This window comes from Mytilus trossulus, chromosome 3 (assembly GCF_036588685.1).
Source record: "Mytilus trossulus isolate FHL-02 chromosome 3, PNRI_Mtr1.1.1.hap1, whole genome shotgun sequence".
NCBI classification, from domain to species: domain Eukaryota; kingdom Metazoa; phylum Mollusca; class Bivalvia; order Mytilida; family Mytilidae; genus Mytilus; species Mytilus trossulus.
This window is the reverse complement of record NC_086375.1, coordinates 56255580-56282975: the sequence shown is the minus strand read 5'-3', so window position 1 is coordinate 56282975 and position 27396 is coordinate 56255580. Positions and strand designations below refer to the sequence as shown.

General features: G+C 31.2%; 1 protein-coding gene across 3 annotated transcripts; it reads right to left on the bottom strand.

The window, feature by feature from the left end:
* Positions 1–2609: 2609 nt before the first annotated feature.
* LOC134711913 (isoleucine--tRNA ligase, mitochondrial-like) lies at positions 2610–27330 on the bottom strand. Of its 3 annotated transcripts, XM_063572888.1 has the most exons (23): positions 27057–27330; positions 24625–24747; positions 23316–23463; positions 21035–21186; positions 19021–19070; positions 18328–18440; positions 17845–17935; positions 17461–17576; positions 16451–16617; positions 15844–15934; positions 14885–15030; positions 12558–12718; positions 12278–12380; positions 11831–11924; positions 11115–11220; positions 10712–10814; positions 9994–10119; positions 9524–9649; positions 8845–8951; positions 7937–8091; positions 7290–7474; positions 4130–4274; positions 2610–3532 (listed from the first exon to the last, which is right to left on the bottom strand). In XM_063572888.1, exons 1-23 carry the CDS (start codon positions 27237–27239, stop codon positions 3387–3389), a joined length of 2937 nt encoding a protein of 978 aa, XP_063428958.1. In that variant the 5' UTR covers positions 27240–27330; the 3' UTR covers positions 2610–3386. The 3 variants fall into 3 exon arrangements, with proteins under 3 accessions (XP_063428958.1, XP_063428960.1, XP_063428959.1); XM_063572890.1 differs by lacking the exons at positions 23316–23463; positions 24625–24747; positions 27057–27330 and adding an exon at positions 22792–22851; XM_063572889.1 differs by lacking the exons at positions 23316–23463; positions 24625–24747; positions 27057–27330 and adding an exon at positions 22492–22551.
* Between the last annotated feature and the right edge of the window lie 66 nt (positions 27331–27396).

Below are 27396 nucleotides of genomic sequence, written 5' to 3'. Positions count from 1 at the left end.
ATAAACGAGTAATGTATCCAACTCTTGGACATTTTGAATATTTTCATTTGTCTTAAATAGAACCTTATTCGTCGAACGAACATCTTAATACACAACACTTATAACAGGGAGTGAAGTGTATTAGAGCAATTTCAGTAAAACTATCGATATCTTTTTTATGAGGGAGGTAGCAACATCGTGATAACTTGTACAGACTAGGTGAGTTTCAGTTGAGGCAACAATCGTATTTACCATATTACAAAAGATTTTTTTGTTTTCTCATTGACTAAACGCCACAGGCACTTGTTTCAGTTTTTATTAACCTAAAAACGTTAAAAAATCATGGTATGTAGATATTCAGAGACGAGTGTCTATGAAACCATGGATTATATATACTTCACCACTATAAAAACAAATCATAAATATTGAGCAATACCAGAAAATTGGAGATATATATAAAAGTACAATGGATGACTTTTAAATCAGTAGATAAAATTATTTATCATGCAAACATAAGAGGTTGATATAACATCTCTGGGATTATAAACCATTGCATCCACCCCTTCAAAGGCAAACATTGTATAAAAATGCATGTTTATATAAAGAGCAATACAATATTTGAAGGTTTTCAAATGCTAGAAAGATACCTCCTTCGTCATATAGTTCCAGAAGGGCATATAAATTAATTTTGCGATGCATCCAGCAAACTATTTTAAGTTTTTTTTAATGTTTTTTAAAAAGTAAAATGAAGCCAGTTTGAAACAATGAAGACATGTTTCAAAATGTATGCCTGTTTTAAATGTCTGATAAAAATATATATATTATAACACATATCTTTTACCTTTTACCAAATATTCTGTAGTGCATTCCTTCAGGCTTCTACCTTCAGTTGACCTTTGTTCTCCGTCAGTTATACTTTCTTTGGTTTAATATGCCATGCAAACCTTCACCTTGATGAAAACTTTACCAAAGTAGACCAACTTTCAGTTAATCTTACATAAACAAAGATAACTGTTCTTTACTAGATTTGATTATTTCTGTTTCATACAGGAAAATCAAAACTAAGAAAATCAGGAAATTATTTTTATTTTCCAATTGTAAATTTTCCTTTTTGGGATTGTGATTTTCCTTTAGTCCTTTCTTTTTTTTGGGGCATATTTCATAAACTTGTTCATTTAGCCAGTTTCTGCAGTACATTTCAATGAAAAAGTTAAAAAAAATATATAACTGATAATTCAGGGGTTTTGTTACAACTAAATAAGCTAGGGAATGTTACCACAAAATTATTAAAACAAATAAATCAACTGTTTTCATAGATGCAAACCAAGGACTAGTTTGTGTATAGAAATATGGTTATCACTCTATCTCCTTCTGATAGCCAGTAAAACACATACAAAAGGTACGTACATGTGTTGTAACTTGGTCGGTGATTCTAACTTTTAAGGACCTCTAGTTCAGATAGTTTTTGAATTACCCTGTGTTTTTATACAAGATAAATTGAGCATGTGGTATCACATTCTGTTCCAGACCTCTATCCATATCAAAACATTACAATTTGTGTGGAGACTGATGACATATGAAGATTCTTTTCCATTGTAAAAAAAACTTTCTATGGATAATGTTTTGCAAAAGGTCAAGATCTAGACCAATTACTATTACAATGTTTTGGTTATTTTTAAACATCATTTTTGTGCCCCACCTACGACAGTAGAGGGGCATTATGTTTTCTGGTCTGTACGTCTTTTCGTCTTTTCGTGCATCCGTTCGTCCAACTTCAGGTTAAAGTTTTTGGTCAAGGTAGTCTTTGATGAAGTTGAAGTCCAATCAACTTTAAACTTAGAGCATATGTTTGCCATGATATGATCTTTCTAACTTTACTGCCAAATTTAAGTTTTGACCCAATTTCAAGGTCCACTGAACATAGAAAATATAAGAGCAAAGTTCAGGTTAAAGTTTTTTGTCAAGGTAGTTTTTGATGAAGTTTTTTGTTTTTTGTTTTTTTTTGCAACTGCAGATTATAAATCATGTCTGTTTTGTTAGTCTTGACAAGAAAAGTTAAACAATACAGTATGTATCATAAAAAATGTTTAACTTAAAATGTTTACTTTTCAAATCACAGAGATATATGTCTGACCTGTTTTACCAAATCATTAAATTAAACATTAACTGATACAGAGAATGTCTCATCTATGTCACCAGATCATAAATTTAAGTCATTGTGAGCATGCTTTCAACATTTACCCAACTGCATCAAAGGGACAATTATAAGTTCAATGAAATATAGCGGTATACATGTACAGTACTTCCATGAATGCAAAATACAAAACTACTGTAAATTCAGGTTTCTTTGAAAAATAGACAGAAATGTGATTTAAGGAAAAGGTTCATACAAATAATACTAGCAAGTTTGAAATGCAAGTTTTTAATTCTGTGAAAACTGTCATGATGCACTTTTCTTGATAATTAATTAATCACAAAAATGTCTTAATATATATTATTTAAGTATTTTTGTTCAAAACACTGGTTCGAGGACATACAATCATTGTAATAATTGGTTATATTATTTTGTTAAACCAATGTATCATTATATCATTTCATTGTGTAGGATATATTTGAAATGACAACCACAGTATAAATTATCTTTTATTTTTTCTAAAAACTCAGCACAAACCTCTAGTACAAATATATTATATATTTTGTAAATCATTCACATTATTTTAGTAGTACATTTTTGTAGACAGTTTTAAATTTATGGTTGCACATATATTATAAATTCAGAACAGATCTTCTAACAATATGAAGTTATCATCAAAATTGGCTGTGAAATAAAATAAATTTTTGAATAAAACGTTGAGTGTATGTACTTATATGCAACATTGTTATTTTTGTTTTTCTTTAAACATACAACCTTGAGTGTTTTGTATTCAACTTAAAACATATTGATAATGGTAGGTGCCCATGGCAAACTCGCTCAGATAATGATAGGTGCCCAGGGCAAACTCAATCAGATAATGGTAGGTGCCCAGGGCAAACTCAGATGCAAGAGATTGCACCATACAACAAACAAGAACATGTATATCTTACATTTTTTTAAACCCTAAATATTTCAAAACAATATTCGTCAATCATAACATACCAACCAGCCATTGACAAACACAAAATGTTCAACCAGCAATAATGATATGTGTAGTAAGAAAGAGCTCAGAGGTATGTAAACACACTAATCACTGATTTGTGTAAACACAAATGAATTTCGTTCCACTTACAGCAATTTTGACCATTTTTAGCAATGACATGTGTTATATAGTTTTTTTTAAACACTTTTTCATTTCCAATCGCCTGCCATGACATTAAGGCATCTTTCACACAGTGTCTTAGCTGATTCTGAGGTATATCTCCTACAATGTTCATTTCCAATCGCCTGCCATGACATTAAGGCATCTTTCACATGGTGTCTTAGCTGATTCTGATGTATATCTTCTACAACGTTCACACATATTCTGTGTTGCTGCTGATATTATTAACATATACTGTTCTGGTTGTTTTATATCTTCTGCAATAGAGAAGTCAAAATGTGATTTCATGTCAACTTCAATTTTACTACATCATAGTGTTACTTTTGTTTTATGTTTTATTACTGCTTTTTTTATGTATATCAATGGCTAAGATTTTGTATTTATGTTTTTTATTTAAAAAAATTGTGTACTTTATTTGAGTCAACAAAATTCTAGTTTTATCTTAAAAATCGTAAGCTGATATTCATGGATTTTTTTGTCTCGTCATTTCCAAGAGGAAGATTAACTGCAGATATATCAGGTTGGGTCACAGTAGCCACTGTCATATACTGAAGTTGACCAGGCCATGATATTGCCATGAGTTTTTCTTTTATGTTTCAACCTTTTTATATTCCATGTATTGAGTTTGGCAAATATTTAAGTAATCTATTTATGTAAATATATTTTCTATCAAGTTCTCATAAATAATGGAAAGAAATTAAGGAAGGGGCAGTTGAAAAGATCATTATTATCAATTATATTGTGAAAGAATAACATTCAGTTATTTTCAAGATGTATTGAAAACAAATAAATTAAAACACAAAATGTCAGAATTCATATGTCTTCATCATTTCAGTAGAGATTCAATAGCATACCTTGAACATAAACATTACATACTCCATCTTCTGCTGACACATCCTCTGGAATTATGGGTAATGGCTTTTTAGTTATCACAGTATAAGATGTCTGCATTATTTCAGTCAATGGCGATGAACAGGAAGTCTCTTCCATTTGGAAATTCTATAAAACATTATGTTACATTAGGCTGAGTTTTTGACAATTGAAAAAATAAAAGCTACATTTGTTGTCAAGTTCACGTTTACCTAATTGACTAAAACTCTCATACTTTACTCATATCATACTAAAATGATGTTCCAAATAACAAATAGTCCTAAACAAAATTATAATGCATGGACTTGTTATAAAGTATCAACATTTTGGGTGTATTTTAGAATAGACATCATCTAATTAACTATTTAGATGATCTCTGAAGAATCAGTATGTCATATGGAAAACAATTGTAATATTTCTAACTTGAAGATGAGTTTACCTTTATATGGAATACAGATTCAATAATACATCATCAATGATTTTGAGCTTATTTTGACAAAATTGAACCAAAATTGGCTGATAATTGGAAATTGCTATTTCATAGCTCCACTTTTATAAATGATTGAAATTAAACCTTTTTCGATATTTATAAGTCAGCTTTGTAGCTAATGCCCATATAATAATGGAAACATCCAAACCATATTATTTAAATACATAAACTGATTAATGTCCAATGCAACTAGAGGCTCTAAAGAGCCTGTGTCGCTCACCTTGGTCTATGTGCATATTAAACAAAGGACACAAATGGATTCATGACAAAAGTGTATTTTGGTGATGGTGATGTGTTTGAAGTTCTTACTTTACTGAACGATTTTGCTTCTTACAATTATATCTATCATGAACTTTGCCCATTAGTAACAGAGAACTATATTTGGTAAAAATTTACATAAATTTACCAAATTAATGGAAATTGTTAAAAATTTACTATAAAGGGCAATAACTCCTTAAGGGGTCAATTGACCATTTAGGTCATGTTGACTTATTTGTAGATCTTACTTTGCTGAACATTATTGCTGTTTACAGTTTATCGCTATCTATAATAGTATTCAAGATAACCAAAAACGGCAAAATTTCTTTAAAAATTACCAATTGGAGGGCAGCAACCCAACAACCAGTTGTCCAATTCTTCTGAAAAATTCAGGGCAGATAGATATTGACTTGATTAACAATTTAACTTCTTGTCAGATTTGCTCTAGATGCTTTGGTTTCATAGTTATAAGCAAAAAACTGCATTTTACCCCTATGTTCTATTTTTAGCCGTGGCGGCCATCTTGGTTGAATGGCCAGGTCATCGGACACATTTTTCAAACTAGATACCCCAAAGATGATTGTGGCCTAGTAGTTTCAGTGGAGATTTTGTAAAAGATTACTTAGATTTATGAAAAATGGTTAAAGATTGACTATAAAGGGCAATAACTCCTAAAGGGGTCAACTGACCATTTTGGTCATGTTGACTTATTTGTAAATCTTACTTTGCTGAACATTATTGCTGTTTACAATTTATCTCTATCTATGATAATATTCAAGATAATAACCAAAAACAGCAAAATTTCCTCAAAATTACCAATTCAGGGGCAGCAACCCAACAACCGATTGACCGATTCATCTGAAAATTTCAGGGCAGATAGTTTTTGACCTGATAAACATTTTTATCCGTTGTCAGATTTCCTCAAAATGCTTTGGTTTTTGAGTTATAAGCCAAAAACTGCATTTTACCCCTATGTTCTATTTTTAGAGGTGGCGGCCATCTTGGTTGGTTGACCAGGTCACGCCACACATTTTTTAAACTAGATACCCCAAAGATGATTGTGGCCAAGTTTGGATTAATTTGGCCAAGTAGTTTCAGAAGAGAAGATTTTTGTAAAAGATTTCTTTAATTAACGAAAAATGGTTAAAAATTGACTATAAAGGGCAATAACTCCTAAACGGGTCAACTGACCATTTTGGTCATGTTGACTTATTTGTAGATCTTACTTTGCTGAACATTATTGCTGTTCACAGTTTATCTCTAACTATAATAATATTCAAGATAATAACCAAAAACAGCAAAATTTCTTCAAAATTACCAATTCAGGGGCAGCAACCCAACAACCGATTGGCCGATTCATCTGAAAATTTCAGGGCAGATAGATCTTGACCTGATAAACATTTTTACCCCATGTCAGATTTGCTCTAAATGCTTTGGTTTTTGAGTTATAAGCCAAAAACTGCATTTTACCCCTATGTTCTATTTTTAGCCGTGGCGGCCATCTTGGTTGGTTCACCGGGTCACGCCACACATTTTTTAAACTAGATACCCCAATGATGATTGTGGCCAAGTTTGGTTTGATTTGGCCCAGTAGTTTCAGAGAAGATTTTTGTAAAAGTTAACGACGACGGACGACGACGACGACGACGGACGCCAAGTGATGAGAAAAGCTCACTTGGCCCTTCGGGCCAGGTGAGCTAATAAAAAGGAGAAATTGAAGCTGTTACAAATCTTAGTACACTAGCATTGAAGTTATGATTTTCTAGAATTTACACATAAACAGTTTACAGATGATATTATAAATTCTTCATTTAAAATTCTATAAAAGTGAAATTTACACTTGAAAGAAAATGGATATGATATGCAGTGATTTCTGACATACAACAATGTACAAGGTTCTTCCTTAATCCAGAACAGTATCTATGAAAGTTCTCCAGCTTGATATCTATGGACATAATGAATGTATCAGTCAAGAAAATTTCTTTATGTTAGAATTACCAAAAAAAACCAAGAATGTGTCTGAAGTACATAGATGCCCCATCCACATTATCATTTTCTATGTTCAGTGGGCCGTGAAAATGTGATAAAATCTTTAATTTGGCATTACAATTAGAAAGATCATATCATAAGGAACATGTTAACTTAGATTCAAGTTGATTGGACTTCAACTTCATCAAAAACTACCTTGACCAAAAAGTTTAACCTGAAGCTGGACAATGGACAAACGAATGAACAGAGGGAAGAAACAAACAAACGAATGAACGCACAAACCAGAAAACATAATGCCAATAAATAGGGCATAAAAAAGGTATATTAATATTACATAGCTACTGATACTATCTAATGACTCAATTTTTCTATATTAAAATTTAAATGACTAAAACAAATTAACTTACTGTTAAAACTTCATATAAAAGATTGCTAGCATAAATGATGACATCAAACTCTACAGGGTTTTCAGAAACAATGACACTGTTTAAATGGTCTTTGATATCTAACACAGGCTTGATAAGGTTAGCTGATGATTTGTTATACCAGTTAGGATCTAGGTCAAACCAACCACCTTTAAATATACTGTCATCTACAACAAACAAAACAAAATGTTATTGCATATATATTCTCTATTAATAACTAATTCTGCCTTATTACATGCTATGGTTTATCTAAGGTAACATTATTAAATGTGCTGCTTTATACATGAGGGTTTAAGTAACAAAAATATCAAAAATTATCCCATTGGTTTCTGACCAAAAGTTACCACTTTGGCAGCAGTGTATGTCATGGTGACTATATTGTTGCAGAGCTATTTAGTAATATATGTGGGATTATTGTGATGGAAATGAAATGTACTTGATCTCAGGTACCCAAATGATGATGTATTTGTGTACTTTATATATTTATGCATATACAAAAATTGATTTCTGAGAAAATGCTTAAACAATAAACTTAATCAACTAGCAGATTGGCAGACAGAAGTAAACCAATAAAGTGGGGCTCTTTTGGGGCAGGGCATCTAATACTTATACTTCAATTATATGGTTACCTTTATGTTGCTCTAAATTTGGATAATATTGATATAACTCTTCAGCAAAATGAGGTAATATTGGTGCTAGGGCTCTTGTCACAACATTGATAATATGATACTGCACAAACTGACTAGACTGACGTCTCAAAGATTCTTTATCAGAACAATATAACCTGAAACAGTATATATTGTACAATACATGTCTATGGAAGGAAAATAGTACTAAAACCAAAATTACTTTTTTTCAAGTGGTAAATATCTGTCAATCCAAAATGAAAAATCATTATGAACACATACAATAATTGTTTTCTCATTAGAATTTGCTGTTTCAGAAACTTATGCATTCTGGGTAGTATTTTCAAAAGCGTACACCAAAACGTTGTGATTGGTTTAGAACGTTCGTAACGTTATTTTCATTTTGGTGTATGTGCAATGGGATTACCCATAGTCCTTTAGTTTCTGAAAAGGCGAATTGTTTTGCATTAGTTATTTTTTTGGGCCCTTTATAGCTTGGTGTTTGTTTGGAACAAAGGCTCTGTGTTGAAGGTCTTACTTTGACATTTAATGGTTTTACGAATTGTGACTTGGATGGAGAGTTGTTTCATTGGCATTCATGCCACAACTTTTTATATCAAATATCATAAGTAATATCAATCTAATAATTGCAATGTCTTTAGTCAACAGACAGTTGTCAAAACAAAATGACATTGTGTATATCACCAGTATATAAAACACTTTCTTAGACCTCAAAGGGGTTCCATTTATCATTTATCCATAATTATAGTATCATAACATAAAGAGAAGTTATAACTAGTTCAGGTACTTGTAGAGTTGAGTTTGGAAAGGTGTTAATAGTTGGGATTTAACTGAATTAAATGAGGATGTTTTTTTTTATATACAATAAATACCTTTAATTTTATACTAACCTATCTTTTATAATACTACAATAAAAATTAGAAACTTCAATATTGATAAATTTTTCCACAGTTTGCATAACTTTTCCATATCTGTATTCATCATAATGTTCGGACACCTAAAAATAGAATGTACACATCCTAGTAACATAATAGAATAGGCATTGTATGAAACTAAATAAATTTTGTTATGATTAGCTGCATAAACAATGATAAAGAGTGCATTGAAGACCTGTTGGTGACCTTTTGCTGTTGTCTACTCTATGGTCGGGTTGTTGTCTCTTTGTCACATTCCCCATTTCCATTCTCAATTTTATGAGAAACAATCCCTCTTATTTCTACTACACTGCTATATGTCCTTTAACCTTTTTTTTTCTTCATGAAAATCAGTTTAAGTGGATTTGTCATATTGTGCAAATTGGTGATGGACCAAACACAAATGATTGAAGTCAAATAATTCGAGAATAAAATATCAGAAAACCACCAAATTGGTTTAATAAAACTGGATCCTGTATTAATAAAGATAAGGTGTTTGTCTCAATTTTCATACATATGTAATTGCAATTCTAAAACATGATAACAATTAATAAACTAATGAATGTATCCAAGATAAGGGTCCTATAGCTATTTTGACACTTTTACCATGATGATCTGCTTCTAATGAATGAAAACAAAATTATTTGATTCTTACCTGTTGTCCAAACTGATGAAGTAGATGTAACATGTATCTGTCTTGAGGCCACAGCTGATGCATTGATAATGACAAGTTGTTAAAATCGTTAACATTTCCAAGCAAATACCGCAAAACTTTTCTTATCTGTGAAATAAATTTTAAAAAAAAATCAATGTGCCTTCTATACTATCTGGCCAAAAAACTTTTCAGACTGTTCAGGCACCACATTCTGCTATCAATATCAATACCAATACATGAAACCTTGTCAGTTTGTGAGCAAGTTTTTTTAAACTGATTTTTATAAGCTATGTCTCTAGTTGAACTTTAATCAAATAGAATTTAGATCAAAATGTATTGACAATTTTTCCCTTAATGTTAGATTCCTGAGAAAAATAGTCCTGGTAATAAATTGTCATTCTATTTTTTGTCAATTGCATCATTAACAAAATGTTATGATTTTTATATTCCCATACATACAAGTCTTATACCTTATATATTTCTTCATTGCACTTTTCCAATATGGTTGGACCTATCATTACATTTGATTGTAAATTACACTCTGCTGACCATAGTCTTAAAACATCTGCACCATATGATGGCTCCTTAGATTTGTTCTAAAAAGTAGATTTTAAAAGTTTTCAAACCTTTTTTTCTGAGTGCTTTAATAAAGTGTTACATTTCATTACATTTAAAATTTGAAAAAAATAACACAACAAATTATTCATTCTTCCAATATACCATTACTTTGTTATTTCCATTTGATTTTCAAAAGGATTTTGATACAATTTTGCATGTTTACCCTTTGGAGAAGACGTTAATTAATTGAAACACTTGTGTCTAATCCATTTGTCTCTTTTTGGAACAATAAAATATGTTTAAACTATGCTTACCCTGAATTAACAGAAAATGAATATTTATGTGAAATAATGCATTAATAAAAACTCAGCCTAAATTTGTCTTGGAATTTTGTTTACAAGCCTTACCAGAAATTCTTAAAAATCATATAAAATTGATTCCAAAAATTTACAATATAAACACTATGAATTGTAAATTGTATTGTTATAAATTATAAAATTGAGGCTGTTTTCTTCTTCATGCACATCATTTTCTTAGGTTATGGTGTCCTGTTAGCTTCTGTGCTTTATGGTATATCCTTGACAACCGTATATAAAACCGTTTTCAATCATAACTTCTATCAAGATTTACCTTTCCTCCATTTATAACTATTTCAGGATCTATAACATTTCCTACTGATTTGGACATTTTCTTTCCTTCTTCATCAACAGCAAAACCATGAACAAGAAGAGACCTAAAATAAAACAAATATCAAAATACAAAAAAACAATACTGCATTTTAATCAGAAATGTTGTTTTTCTTTTTTTATCAGGTAAGTTTTCAACTTGCTTGAGTAAAGCTACATCATATAAGTCAAAACTATTCAAATTTTGTTTCTGCTCCAATTTTTTTAAGCTAACAGTATCATGTGATCATTAAAAACAAGATTTGTTTTTACCTTCAACTTGTACTATAAAGAATACTTTAACTGTTAAATTCACACTGGAACTGTACCAGAAAGATGAAAATAAAAATAATATAAAATTTACAAACTTGTAAGGAGCACTGCCAGTTAAAGCTACACTGGTCAGCAAAGAAGACTGAAACCATCCACCAAACTGATCTAAGCCTTCTAAATATAAATCTGCTTTCTGCTCCCCTATAATGAAACATAAATAAAAGGTCAAGGGCCTAAGAAAGATTGATTTTAAAGCAATTTTTTTTCAACGAATTATCTTTATATTAAATAATTTATATCACTGCTAAGTTATGCTGTCAGTTTTAATCATTCAAAATTTGTTATATGCTGTTTACTATAAAAGCATTAAACATTTTAATGTCGAGATCTAAATCTTAAAAATACTATGGTGTCAACAATACCTGATAAAACAGCAGCCCATGATATTCAACTGTCAAACCATATATCTAAAATACCTGATAAAACAGCAGCCAATGATATTCCACTGTCAAACCATATATCTAATATACCCGATAAAACAGCAGCACATGATATTCCACTGTCAAACCATATATCTAATATACCCGATAAAACAACAGCACATGATATTCCACTGTCAAACCATATATCTAATATACCCGATAAAACAGCAGCCCATGATATTCCACTGTCAAACCATATATCTAATATACCTGATAAAACAGCAGCCCATGATATTCCATTGATATTCCACTGTCAAACCATATATCTAATATACCTGATAAAACAGCAGCCCATGATATTCCACTGTCAAACCATATATCTAATATACCTGATAAAACAGCAGCCCATGATATTCCACTGTCAAACCATATATCTAATATATCTTCTCCTTTAATGTAGTCTGAGGCTTTTCCTAATCCCATCTATTACAGAATGAAACAAAATATAAAATGTGAAATAATACTAGAGTAAACACATATAAATCATGAAACTTGTACTTGAGTATCAATTAAAATTTACTTCAGTATTAAGTATCACCCTAAAAAATTGTTCATAATTTAAATAATATCACTTGTATATCATTGATGTATCTGTTTAACCTTTTAAAACTTTAACAGCAACAAAAAACAAACAAATACACAAATTGATGCTATAAAATCCAAATGGCCTATTGAATAAATCAGTTCCAATTTTATGCACCAGCTAAAGGATTTCCAGATTTGCATTTAAAGTTCAAGTTAAAATCATAAGCCAACAAATGCAACAAATAAATTACCTTTGTTAATACATTTGTTGGAAGTAGTTCCTCCTCAGAAAGTTTCCACCAACAGTCACTACCATGTTCTAAAACTAGGCTTTTCAAATGATCTATAGTTGCTCTGAAAATACAGTTGTAACACATTTCATAAATAACCAATTGTCAAGTTTCTATATTTTGAAACTGTTGCCTATTACAAGTACAATTTTCATGATTTTTTTTCAGTCAAAAGGGTTATAAATTGCCAAAATATCAAGCGATCAGTAGACTTAAAAGATGATAAAGATTTAAAAATGACCTGTTCACAAGTGGTTGTTTGGTCTGTTTATGATAGAAAACTGGTATTGGTAAACCCCAGACTCTCTGTCTAGATATACACCAGTATGGTCTTGATCCTAACATAGACTGCATGGAATTCTCTGAGGATTTTGGATGGACATTGATTTCATTCAGACACTCCTATAATATAGAAAACAGAATAACTGAATTACTAAGCAATACTTGGTAAATATTGATGAAATTGACATAACCATAAACAGTAACATCTAGAGGTCAACAAAGTATGGTTTACTGACTTTAAGTTCTCACACAGTTTAAGAAATAGCAAGTTATCATAAAGTTTTGACGTTTGAAACAGAGAAAAAAATATTCCTTTCAGAACTTTTGCCCATCTATTGAATTTGATAAATATTGTCAGTGTGCCCAGAGGAAATCCAATCTATATTATATATTTTTTGTTATTTCAGATTGACATCTAGTAGATAAAATAAAAAATAAAAAAATAGACTCCACTTACAAGTTTATTTTAAAAAGTAAAAAATAATTTCCAATATTTTCATTGAAAACATGCCTAATAAACCAAATTGTCATTTAACCCTTTCCTCCATAATGACGCTTTTTGACGCCACTCCTTACTTCCATAATGACGCCTTTTGACGCCTGTGTAGTACCTCACTTGAAACGCTTTGACTACAAAATGTCTGCATCAGACTTAAAAAAAATTGTAACCAATATGAAAAGGACATTCATAAGAATATCTGACTTGAAGATCATTAATGAAATATTTGTTTTCACAATGCATTAATACTTTAAACCTGATGATTTTTTTTTTATTGAAAAAATCCTATGCGAATCAAGTATGTGAGAAAAAAAATTCCATGGAGGAAAGGGTTAAGAATTGAATGCTTCTTTTTGTAAATTCATTGGGGTGTAAAAGCGTGGACCCAAGTACATTTTTTCTGAAACGTGGAAGAGCTTCATTCTAAAAATGTGCACACGGTCAACCCTTTTACAACCCTATGAAGTTGCAAAAAGAAGCATTCAATACTTATAATTACATTATCTAGCTATGATCATGAAAACACAAATTAAATATATTTTTTTATTTTTTTCACCTGTGCACTTTATTATGGGACCACGTGTTATCATGAATGAAAAGTTTTATTGAGTGCAAGGCTTCCAAAACGGTCATATATGCCGGTCATTTGTTTAATGTCCGGTAAAAGACCGGCTGGGCAAAGCATGAAACGGTCATATACTTTTTGGTTTCAAAGGCTTTTTCGGTCATTTTAAAATATAAATTCACGATCTTTTTGACCCAACATTTTGCCTTTAACAGCCATAAATTTCCGGTCATAAAAGTGACATGATGATTAATTACTATCAAAACAACCCCTACTTCAATACTTTCTAATTATAATCAAGGCTAATTAGTTGTTGGACAGCTGAAAACTACCTGTTCAGGTGACAGGTAAACTATTTTCAATACCTGACATTGTATAAATTAATCGGTCCATTCCCAATTATTTTCGTACATTTCAGCAGCTTGTATCTAATTGATTTAAAATATATAATAAATACATTTATAAACATGATTTGATAAATCATTTAAAAAGGTTTTAAATGAAAAATCGTCAGCACTACGGTGTATGAACAAGAACACGTGTGCGCATGTGCACAGGTAGGAAATTCAATTATGCATCCTACATTTCTTCAAAAATGCTAAAAGTATCATTGATACCTGTATCTAACGTTCATTTCAAGTATTTTGTTGAAGAAATAACGTGGAAAGAGCTTCTTCGCTCAGTAGTTCTATAATCACGTACACGGATTTTACGTATCCGTTTATGGTCCATGTTTTACCATTGTCAAGTCAACATCCGGTTTTGAAAAATGTGACTTTAAAAACGAAAATAAAGTTCTAGACAACTTCATTTTGCACAAATAAAGTCTAATGCAGATATGAGCACGCTGATGTGCACACTTTGAATGATGCAATGCCAATTTTAACAGTTTATGTCAGAACATCAAATTCATATCAAAGTTTAATATCGATTTTAATTTAATGTCAATCATTGGATGGCCATCTGATTACCATAATTGCCTTTTGTGACTTTGTCTTAGGAATTAAAATTCGGATCAGATATAAAATGTCCGGCTGGCTCAGAAAAATTTTGGAAGCCCTGATTGAGTGAAACAATTGCTTCCGGAATAACAAGTGATGTGCAGTTAGCCAATCAGAATAAAGTATTATAATGAAACATACATCTAATGTAATTATTTAGGTATAAATATATATGTTTTTGAACACATGAGCTGTTACTGTACATAATGCTTCGTACTTACTAAAGCTTTATTTTTAAGTTTGTTAGTACTGACAAACCATTGTTTACTGGCTCTTATTATCACAGGTTTTTTGGTTCTCCAGTCATATGGATATTTATGTACATAATCCTCTACTTTTATTATATGATTACCAAGAAGTTCTATCACTGAAACAAAACAAAAAATGTATTATTTGAATTGAAAAGTAAATAAAGCAACTTGCAGTTCTTTTGAATCTTATCAACTATAGTTTATAATCATTTTTTTAATATTACAACAGTCAAACATAGGATAGCATATATTGAGAGGAATGCCATAGTGTATTAAGACATGTGTGTTGAGCTGTTATGCTATTTACTGATTAGGATAGCTAGGAGCATCCTAAATATATGTACACATCTCATCATATAACATGGAAATTAGAGTGTTTTAAGACAATATTTCCTAGTGGAGACTTTGTACCTTAATCTTACTGCTCCAGAAGCTAATAGCTTGGAGTATTCTAACTGTTTGATAACAACACAATATAATAAATCTGTTTAAGTATCTGAATAGAGCACTGATTTATTGTCATATTTGTTTTGAATTTGTGATCTTGATGTTTTATCCATCATTCAGATGTAGTATATAACTTTCTATAATTCTTTGGCAATTTAACCCTTTCTGGACACATTGTATAACATATTTGTGATCTTGGCATATATCCACAATATAGTATATTACAATATGAATGCCTTAAATTGTAATTTTGGGTTTTATCCCCATATACTGTGGATTCATTATTATTCCTTGGATAACAATTTTCGTGGATTTCATGGGTACAGGTGAACCACACAATTAAATATTTTCTATAGGTTTGTATGCAGACTTTGCCAAAACCAAGAAATTAAATATCAACGAACATGTAATGTTTCCTCTCTCCACGAAAATTGGTACCCACGAAAATAAATGAATCCACAGTATTAAATTATCACACTTACCCTTATCCTCAGCATCCACACCAATAGTTTTACCTTCTAGTTCTTTACCTGCATGCCAATCATATTGTCCTTTCTCATCTACTATACTTGTCTGATAAAAATAACAATAGAATCATTATCATTCCCCAAGACATATCTATAGTTGTGAAAAATAAACACTAAATTTTGATGTTATGAATTACTTTTGTACAATTTATGAACGGAAGGCACTTTAATTAAAATTTGATGGGTGGTGATTATTCTAAGAAAACAATTAACGGAAATTTTAATTAAAATTAATGCATGGTGTGGTCAAATAAAAATTACCTTGACCCCCCTTGATTCCTTATATGGATTCCTTTTCAATTCTGGGATACCAATTTTCATAGATTCTGTTGGTAAGCCACAAATATATTAATGTTAAAGTCAGTTAAACATTTCTATAATAAAGCTAATAATGCAGACATAAGCAACCCCAAAAAATAATGTCTAAAAAAATACAATTTGCCTCAAACCATATTATTGTATTCTATGAAGGGGAAAGAGGATCTCTTAATATTAGTATCTAAATAACTCAGTGAAGTTAATATTAACTGAAAGAGGAAACACTTAAAATTTCTCTATTTACCACTTTTAATCCATTATTGATAGCTATGACAAAATCATCATGCCCATGACCCGGTGCAGTGTGAACCAATCCTGTTCCTTTTTCCACAGTCACATGCTTACCAAACAAGAATGGTAATTCTTCACCAGTAAGTGGGTGTGTATACTTAGCACCTTCAAAGGCACTCCCTAAATATTGGGAAATATGACAACTTATTAGTATTTCTTTCTTGTAAAACATTATTTGGCTAATAAATTTGACTCAAATCTTATAGAGCAACAATGATACAAAAAAATATTAAACAATTGCAACAAATACTTTTTTAAATCAAGTTATAGGAATAAAAGGAGAGCATGTGTATTTCAATGAGAGGGCAACCCAACAGCACAAAAACTAAAAGACATCAATGAATTCTTTCTCCATTAAATAAAGGAATGTAGTAATGTATACATGTAAATTACAATATGGGGAAGAATGTATTTAATATGGTATAAACATAAAGCATACATAAAATATATATCAGGAAATCTGTTCATGCCTTTTTGTTTGCATTTTTTACATTAGGTACATGTATGTACCACAAAATTTACCCTTCAAAAATATATCACTATCCATTCAAAACCTTTGTTTAACAATGTAAAACTTGAACAATATTATAAAAACATCAAAGGACTGGTTGTCATTCAAAGATCCAAGCTGTCAACAAAACTCAAAGACGAAATAATCTACTTTACTGTGCCTGTGGATTCATTATTATTCCTTGGATACTAATTTTCATGATTTTCATGGGTACAGGTTTACCACTAATTCAAATGTTCAAGGAATTCCACTTTTCTATAGACTTTGTATGTAGAGATTGGCAAAACCATGAAATATAATACACATGAAAATGCTGAATTTCAATAATCCACAAATATTGGTACCCACAAAAATAAATGAATCCACAGTACATAATATCCATTTTCATATTATTTCAGCATTATACCAGTTATAAAAAGTTTTATTCTTAAAATATTTAATTTCCATCTTACCAGGAAAGTCATTTAGGATTCTAAGGGATATTCCAAGTAAATCTGACAATTTATCAACACAAGATTGTTCACAAATATAAATATTGCTGTTATCTGGATCTTCTGCACAAACATATCTAAAAATAAAATGTTGGATTTAATGGGTGATTTTTAACTGATTTCTAAATGAGCAAGAAATGGAGAATAAACATATAAATAAGGAAATATTGGGTATATGTCATAAAGACAATAACACAGTCATAAAAAAATGACAAAAAAAAGACAACTAAAAGTTGTTATACAGTCTCCAGAAAATAGACAAGAGAAAAGTAACTACACAATTTTAATGAACTGAATGTTACTATAGATAATATTTCTACACTCTGAAGATATAAAATTATGTACCTGAGTTCTGGTCCAATACATATGGCTTTATTCCCTGGAAGAGTCCATGGTGTAGTTGTCCATATTACAGCATAAACATCTCTTCCAGCCCCTTATGAGAAAATAAAAAGCATTTTTCAATCAGATATTTGTTGTAAAATTTCAATTATTTCATGGTAAAAATCAGTGCAAATTTTGTATAGGTTTGCTGCAATTAGTTTTGTTCTAAGATTTTTTTTAATAGTTACTGTACTTTACCACACATTGGTTTACAAACACTTATTTCTGATTTGCTTATTTTATATGATACTGATTAACCAAGTCATTAGATGTCAGTAATTTTCTAGGATGTATACATAATAAGCAAAGCCATATTGAAAATGTGAGATCAATGTCAGAAGATTGAAGACTTATATTTTATTGTTTCTCTTGCAGAAAGGCAAGATCTTTTTATTCACCTGTATTTAACATTGAATATTATTGAACAGCAAATTAATAACTTACAGCCAATGACATTTTCCAGCTGTTCTGATGATTTGGTGACTGGAAAGGTAACATATACAGATTTACTCTTATGATCTGGATTGTATTCCAATTCTGATTCTGCTAATGCAGTCCTGTCATAAAAAGAACACATACATTGGTTTTATTTTGCAATTCAGCACTAGACATTTTTTTGTTATTGTTTTATTGTTCATATACACTTGTTAGGGACGACATCAAAAGATCGATGTAGGATAAAAAACTTAAATCAAATAGTTTGGGGATGGGGGGTTTAAATTCTGCAAGTTTTGTATATCAAAAATCGATTTTTACATAAATCCCTATTAGTAAATCATTTTTTCTCAAAATTATGTTAAGAGGGGGTGTGGGGTCAGTGAAAAAACTATGTGAATGAAGTTTTTTATCCTACATTGAACTTTTGATGTTGTCTCTTATTTACTATCAGATATAGATATTGACTTTAAATAGTTTTTTTCCAAATCTTCCTTAAAAGTATCTAATTTAATCTTGATATGTTTAGTTATTCCTTCTATTATATCATAGCTATAGTGATTGAGAAATCAACACATTCCTGAACATTGTTTGAGGACTTCATTAAAAGTTCAATTTGTAATACAATACATATTATAATTTTTATTGGTACATGTACTTAATGAATGATTGTAACTGTGACACTTATTGTTCAATAATTACCCTGAAGATGGTGACCAGTAAACTGGCATGAAGTCTTGATAAATGAGACCCTGAAAATATAATCAAAATAATAATAATATTTCACATACCTGCCAACTTTTCAAAATGCCCATGGGGGTTTTGTGTGCAAGATGGCTGTCATAGGGGGTCTTAAAATACATTTCACTTTGTTTTTTGGCTTCTTCATACTTTTATAAGCCTCATGTTATTGTAAAATTAATTGTTTTGTTGAAAATTGTGGACAAAATTGCTCATTCAAAATTTCAATTTTGGAGCCTCCATGGGGGAAATCCCCTGCAAATAGTGACAGTTGGCAGGTATGATTTCATGCATTGTATTGTCTACACATTCAGTTTACTATAAATATAAAAAAATTATTTAGAAAATTTCAATACTGTATTTCAAAGTAAAGGAAACACCTTGTATTTTTTATACTTGACCTGATGAGCGGAATAGAATAATAGCATCTTAAAACTTTTCCAACAAATAAAAACATTCATTCTCTAGTGCGGTTGGTAGTACTTTGAAGCATGAAGCAATGAAAGGAGTAGGTCCGGTGAGGACCGGTTTTGGCCTCAAATTTCAGTTTCATCTGACGAAAGATTTTGACCACTTTTTAAACACTTAAAAGTGTCTATTTCATATGATTCAATTCATTCATGTGAAAGATTTTAACTTATTCAGTCATAAAAAACGATCCGATTCAAGCTCAAATATGAAAAAATCTACCAAATATGCGAAAAAATGTAACTTTTCAGATGGTTTTTGTCAAAAACAAAAGTGGCCGCAACTGTGTTCATCCTCAATCTTTATATATGTAAACCTCAGATCTATGTACGACCTCAAATCTGTGTCCGTTTCTCAAATCTATGACCCATAGAATAAAAGGGTAAACTTCCAAATTGGCGCCAAAAAAAAAAAAATCCACGAAAAAATGCAATTTAAGAATGGTGGGTTTTAATATCAGTTCCATTGTTGTCTTAAAAAAAGTAGCAACAACGTTTTTTTCTAAGGGCTTGCTTTCCGACTGTGTACGGCATATCCGCCCAAAACGATTCTGGATTTGGATCCGTTGAAATACCTTTTTGCTCTTATTTGATATAGTGTATCCTTCATTTGGAATAGTGTCCTGCGCTGCTATCATTCCTTTATGCAATGACGTCATATACTTGATGACGTTTTGTTATGTTTTACGTTGATGAAAGGACACAGATTGGAGCCAAAAATGGGCATAGATTTGAGTAAATAAAGGACATAGATTTGAGACAATACAGGACATAGATTTGAGACAATACAGGACATAGATTTGAGACAATACAGGACAAAGATTTGAGACAATACAGGACATAGATTTAGGACGTCTATGACGCAATATTAAAAATGACATAGATTTGGGGAAAGGACATAGATTTGAGGCCGGACATAGATTTGAGGCTTACATATATGTTATGTATTATCATCAAATACAACTTCCATTTCAATATTTTGAATGAACACGAATGCGGCCACTTTTCGTTTTACACGCAAACTGGCTAAAATTTAAGTAAAATGCTGGAATTGTTAAGATTTCAGTAATTTAGCATGACTTAATGGTTCTAGTACCCAATATATGTGCATTCTATTGTCAAAAACAGTCCCTATTTATGTAGCAGAACCATTCTACTATCCAATAAATAACTAAAAGTTTAACAATTTTGTAAAACTGCTATATTTTGGGCCAAAAAGGGGTCTTACTTGACCTACTCCTTACCTTTGAACTTCTTCATATTTCTACAAGTGACCAAAGGACACAGAAATTAAATAGGGGTCACTGTACAGACTTCAAGGCTACAACAGTGTCTTTCATCTATTTAGGTCACTTTAATATAGTGATGTCGGAGTAACATGATAGATCATGTGACATGTAAAGGCTGATCTGCTTACCCTTTTGGAGCACCTGTCATCAACTTCTAAAGTTAATACACTTTTATTTATAGCGTAAATGTGTATCAAAACAGCAAACAATTCAACCTACCTTTTCATACATCTGATAAAACACATCAATTTGTTTTGCTTCATACTGAGGATCAAATGTATAGTAACACTCTTTATCCCAGTCAGCCATTACTCCCCATCTCTTGAATGCTTCCATCTGGACGGTGATGGCTTCACGGGCAAACTTTTTAGCTGTGAAAGATATCAACTGTGATTTTAACAGATCAGAACTACATTTTAAAAGATCATTCCACAATTATACAATATAAAAATAATCATTTCAAATTATGTTAAAGAGGCCTTAGCTATTAAATTCATGTTCACCTGTTTTGCTCAAATTCTAATATTTGAATTATAACATACTAAAATGTACATCCAACTCAAATAGGTCAAATATGAACAATTTTAAAACAATGCATTTGTATGTATTTAAATCAAGATGTCATCTTAAAATTCATTAAAATGACCTTCGTAGACTGCTGATAATCATAAAACGTAATATATATAGATATACATTGTGTACATTAGTAGCACATATATGAGCAATTGGATTTTTCTAGGTCTGTTTAATTTCATGTTATAGGTTTAATAAATGGAGAATGTGTCCATGGTTGTATATAACGTTATAAAGAGGCATATCTCTAGAACTAAGAATGTAACGCCTCCCAAATTCGAACTTGATCTTTACTTTTGTAGTAATATATACAATGTGTATAAGTTTCATAACATTTGGTTGAAGCAGACTGAATTTAGAGAACAGAAACAAATTTTGGGACAGACAGACAGACAAGGTTAAGATTTAAAGCACCTTCCAGTGACAGGTGGGAAAAGGGGGGGGGGGGGGGGGGGGTGCAAAATAAAATGGATTTGTGGTTTGAATCAGTCAAAGAATTGGGTTTATCTAAGTTTCTCTTTCAATGTTCACTTTCAATGTTGACATTATTTTCCTTTTACAGCTGATTGCATTGAGTGTGTAGGTAAATGTAGTATTTTTGGTTAGCTTGCTTGCTAGCTGAACCAAGAAGCCATTATTAGGTTAGGTAAACTATTCTCCTTTAAGAGTAGACTAGACATTCAGATAACCAATATAGCTGTCTGTAGGACAAGGCTACTTCGAAAGGAGGGTAGTATACCTAACTTATAATGACTTCACGGTTCAGCTAGAAAGCAAGCCATACAAAGATATTACCTTTACCTACACACACAATGCAATTGGCTGTAATACATTTGTAGCTAAACACACCTGGTACATGCAACATATCTCCAGCCAAGGGCTTAAATTGAAGTAGAAATATTCACTCACAAGTCAATAATGCATCAGCAATGTTTTCGAGCAAACTGCTTTTATTAAAAATTATTACAAAATTCTGCTTTTATTAATATTTGAAGCAAAAGGATTCAAACTTTAATATTTGGGTCTAAATTGCAGCTAGTGTCCCAGAGGAGTGAATTTAGCTTTAGATGACACAGCTATCATTTCTATAGGAATGTTTCTACCTTTATCTCTTATTTGTAGAGGAGTGAGTTTAGCTTTAGATGACACAGCTTTCATTTCTATAGGAATGTTTTTACCTTTATCTCTTATTTGTAGAGGAGTGAGTTTAGCTTTAGATGACACCGCTTTCATTTCTATAGGAATGTTTTTACCTTTATCTCTTATTTGTAGAGGAGTGAGTTTAGCTTTAGATGACACAGCTTTCATTTGTATAGGAATGTTTTTACCTTTATCTATTATTTGTATAGGAGTGAGTTTAGCTTTAGATGACACAGCTTTCATTTCTATAGGAATGTTTTTACCTTTATCTCTTATTTGTAGAGGAGTGAGTTTAGCTTTAGATGACACTGCTTTCATTTCTATAGGAATGTTTTTACCTTTATCTCTTATTTGAAGGGGAGTGAGTTTAGCTTTAGATGACACAGCTTTCATTTCTATAGGAATGTTTTTACCTTTATCTCTTATTTGTAGAGGAGTGAGTTTAGCTTTAGATGACACAGCTTTCATTTGTATAGGAATGTTTTTACCTTGATCTCTTATTTGTAGAGGAGTGAGTTTAGCTTTAGATGACACAGCTTTCATTTCTATAGGAATGTTTTTACCTTTATCTCTTATTTGTAGAGGAGTGAGTTTAGCTTTAAATGACACAGCTTTCTTTTCTATAGGAATGTTTTACCTTGATCTCTTATTTGTAGAGGAGTGAGTTTAGCTTTAGATGACACAGCTTTCATTTCTATAGGAATGTTTTTACCTTTATCTCTTATTTGTAGAGGAGTGAGTTTAGCTTTAGATGACACAGCTTTCATTTCTATAGGAATGTTTTTACCTTTATCTCTTATTTGTAGAGGAGTGAGTTTAGCTTTAGATGACACAGCTTTCATTTCTATAGGTAGACCATGGCAGTCCCAGCCTGGTTTGTAGTGAATCCTATATCCTCTCATCAGTCTGTACCGATTTGTTATATCTTTTAATATCTGAAATTATCATTTATCATAAATGCTCAAACAACCTTATTTATGAAGTATTGCTCTTACAACCTTATTTTTGTGGTATTTTTTTAGATCTTAAAATATTTGTAAATAAATATAAAATTATACATTATTTTCAATGTTAAGTAATTTGTAAGACTGCTAGTTTTCTCATTTTAATTGTTTTGATTTTGTCATGTCAGGGCCTTTTATAGCTTGCTATGTGGTATGAGTTTTGTTCACTGTTGAAGACTGAACTGTGACCTACATTGTACATTGGGGAGGTTGCTAAGTTAAATGCTACTTCATTTGGTCACTGCAGTGATATTGTTTGCCTTAAATTAATGGAGAATAAACGCTTTTTCCCCTGGAGAAGAATCCCAATTTGGAAAAAAATAGCTTAAAATTATTCCACAGGAGACCACTTTTTTTCCCAAACAGTGCAGTCTCAGTAATAATTTTGCATGAATGCAAACTGAAAAACACGAGTTTTTATATTTTTCATGCCTTAAATTACTATGTGTGCAGATTTGAGGGTCTATTTGTGTATTATCACTGACAAAAAGGAGTCTTATTACAAAGCAGGGTTTGACTCTTGAAAGGGGGTCTGTAAATTCAAGTTCCAGTCAAATTCATGGTATAAACTAAATTTCACAATTTGATCAAAATAACGCATATTTTCCCAATAAAAAAGGGTAGAGGTAGTTTTGAAAAAAGCCAACAATATCACTGCACTGTCTGACTGGTAGAGAGTTGTCTAATTGGCAATCATGTCACATCTTCTTTTTTATACAAACTTATTTCTGCAACTTGTTTCCTTTCAAGCCCATTCCATTCATCAGTGTAATTTTTTAGGTAAAAATCTTTAACTATACTACATGTACTTAACATACTTAAATTTATTACAGGAAAAGTAATGATACAAGATTTCCTAACCATTTTTTTTTATGGCCATGATTTCATAGAAACAATTGAAATTCCATAGGCTAATTATTAGGTCATTGGTGCCTTTCAAAGTTTAAGACAATTAATATTTCACTTATAACAACTTGTGAAAATTGGAAATAGCTTGATACTGACCAGTGACCAGAGTAATCTAATTTCAATATATTTCTCACACCTAATGTAACCTATAATTACAAATTTTATAAAAACAGTCCAGCTTACCTTATTAATAGCATGTCCAACATGAGGTTTTCCATTTGCATAGGGAGGACCATCATGCAAGATATATTCTTTGTCTCTAGGCTGATTTTGTTGCCATTCATATAGTTTCTCAAAACTGGAAGACTAAAAATATTAAAACAAAAACCTTTACAAAACCATTTCACCAGAGTACACCAAAAACTATGCAACTGGCTTCCAACATTTTATCAAATGAAAATTCAACCGATGACATGATTTTGTTTTCATTATACATGTAGGTATGAACAATAAAATTACCCATTGTTCTTTAGACTTTGAAACAGAAAATTTAAACTCATAAATGCTTGTTCCCTAGTAAAACTAGCAGTCATTGCAATGAACATTATACATTTTTTCAGTTTCATACAAAAATGAAACGAGAAATAAAGGAACAGAATTGTATTGAAATAAATTTGAAAGATAAGGCATTAACATCACCATTGTCCCAATTATTGTTATATTAAATAAATCTGTCAGCTTCAAAATGATCATGTTACAAACCAACAGGCCAAAGTCTTGATGTTTTCAGCCATGCCAGAGAGACTGCAGATAAAAGGCATGGGCATCAATAAAAAAGGGTGGGCGCTGCACTCTGTTCAAACTTTGTAGCTATATAGCTATAAAATGTACTGTAATATTAACACATCAACTATAAGCGGAACCCAGTGCCTACTTTTGCTGTAAATCGCAGGCTCAACAAAAATGAGGAAAAAACTCAATAAAAATATTCCTCTTGATACAATCTTCTGATTGTAAGGAGCTTCTGTCCAAGTTTGGTTAAAATCCAGGATTGTTTATGAATCTAATACATGTTTTAAAAACAACTGCAGACTGTACATGTATGTATGGTTAACTGGAAGAAAATCTAAGTCCATTTAAAAGTAAAATACGGACAAAATTGATTCATTTTTTTACAAAATTTACTTCTGGATACTATTTTATGATCATAATTAAGCTTAGACCTGTCTAAGTTTGGTACAAACCCAGGATAGTTTAAGAAAGTTATTAAAATTTTAAAAACTTTATCCACAGAGTGAATATTTGTGGACGCCGCCGAAGACAACGACACCAACGACAACGGAATGTAGGATCGTTTAGTATCGCTTTTTCGACTAAAGTCGAAGGCTCAACAAAAATGATGTCATAGAATGGAAGTTCCTTCATAATATGAATGGGAAAAATATTCTGGAATATTTTTTCCACAGGAATAAATATTACAGTAGATGTTGAAGTTCCTATTGGAATAAATTGTATTGAATATTTGTTCTATCAGGTACAGGAATTATGACATTGTTTATAACAAAATTTCCATTGGAATTTCTGTAAGGTGGAACAAATATACATTGACACTATCATTATGCTTGTTTCTAATACAGTAACTATATTACCTTCTGAATTTTGATAAAAATGTATATTTATCAACATATCAAGTGGGTCTCATTGGGGTCTAAGCGTGACACGGGATTGACGATTTTATGTAAACGTGACACTTGAAAGTCAAATTATTGTGTCGTGAAAACGGGAAATGAGGTCTTGCGTGATCTGGGAAATGACAACAAAATGAGAATTGCTTACGTACTTAGTGTAAGCGTGATACGGGAATCTGACAAAACAGTAAGCAGGATCCAGGATCGGAACCCCCCCAATGAGACCCCCTATCAACAAATATAGGACAGAATTCAACACCCAATCATTTTTAATAATTGTTTGATATGATAAAACCTTACATGATAACAGCGTTTCTTTGTTTACATTGAATATGGCGTCAACACTTAAATAATGTCACAACTAAATCCCTAACAACAGAACAAATATCAGAAACGTTACGGTATTTCCGTCCGTTTCTTTTATCAACATGTTTGAATTAAAAACAAATGAATACAGACTTTGTCCCCATTTACAGGTAATGCCTGCCTCATATTATGGGGATGAAGTCCCCAGTTACGGTAGAAAATTCAATAAAAAAAAAATTAAAAAAAAAAAAATCGGGAAAATTCCCGAATTTTTCATTGTACTAATGAACTCAAAATCGTTAACTTTTTTTTTCAGATCTAGTTCCTGTTCCGGTTTTCCCGCATTTGCGCAGAAATCTGTCTTGTTTGCATGAGAATTTGATTTTTTTTTTATATTTACCAGTCTTGTAAAACATAAGATTGGATCTCAATACAAATTCAATTTTAATAATTGTTTGATATGAAAAAAAACGTTACGTTTCCTGATGAAAGCGTTTCTTTTGTTTACATCGAATATGACGTCATAACTTAAAGAACGTCACAGCTAATTCCCTAACAACAGAACCAAAATCGGGAACGTTACGTACGGTATTTCGGTTTCTTTTATCAACATGATTGAATTAAGAAATCAATACATACAGACTTCGTCCCAATTCACAGGTTATGCCTGCCTCATATTACCTTCTGAATTTTGACTTCTCGTCTATTTGCTTCACCATCACGCAGACTGAGAGGGAAATCCGTGTTTGGTAAGTTTAAAGTGTAACTGTATTTTTTGCTTGATTCTTGTTTTCTTGATTTTGCTCTGACCCATATAAACTGCCGTCTGGAGGGTTTTAATTTGGAAAATACATTTGCAATCATTTTTCTCAGTTAATGTGTAATTAAGTTCATTTTTGTATAATTTAGCAGACGAACTCTGCAGATAGTTTTATTTCATGGGCGCATCCATCTTGTTATTCCGCACTGAATTTCTTCGGAACATTTGTTTCGTTTTAAAATATATATCTATAGGAAAAAA

Bases quoted from the DNA above. Each gene is read 5' to 3' on its own strand.
- LOC134711913 (XM_063572888.1), bottom strand. From the start codon at position 27,239: ATGATTGCAAATGTATTTTCCAAATTAAAACCCTCCAGACGGCAGTTT. The intron at 8,952-9,523 runs GTAAGAATCAAA...TTCTATTTTTAG, and splicing joins TTCATCAGTTTGGACAACAG to GTGTCCGAACATTATGATGA. The intron at 4,275-7,289 runs GTAAGTTAATTT...AATGTTTTATAG, and splicing joins TTTTATATGAAGTTTTAACA to AATTTCCAAATGGAAGAGAC.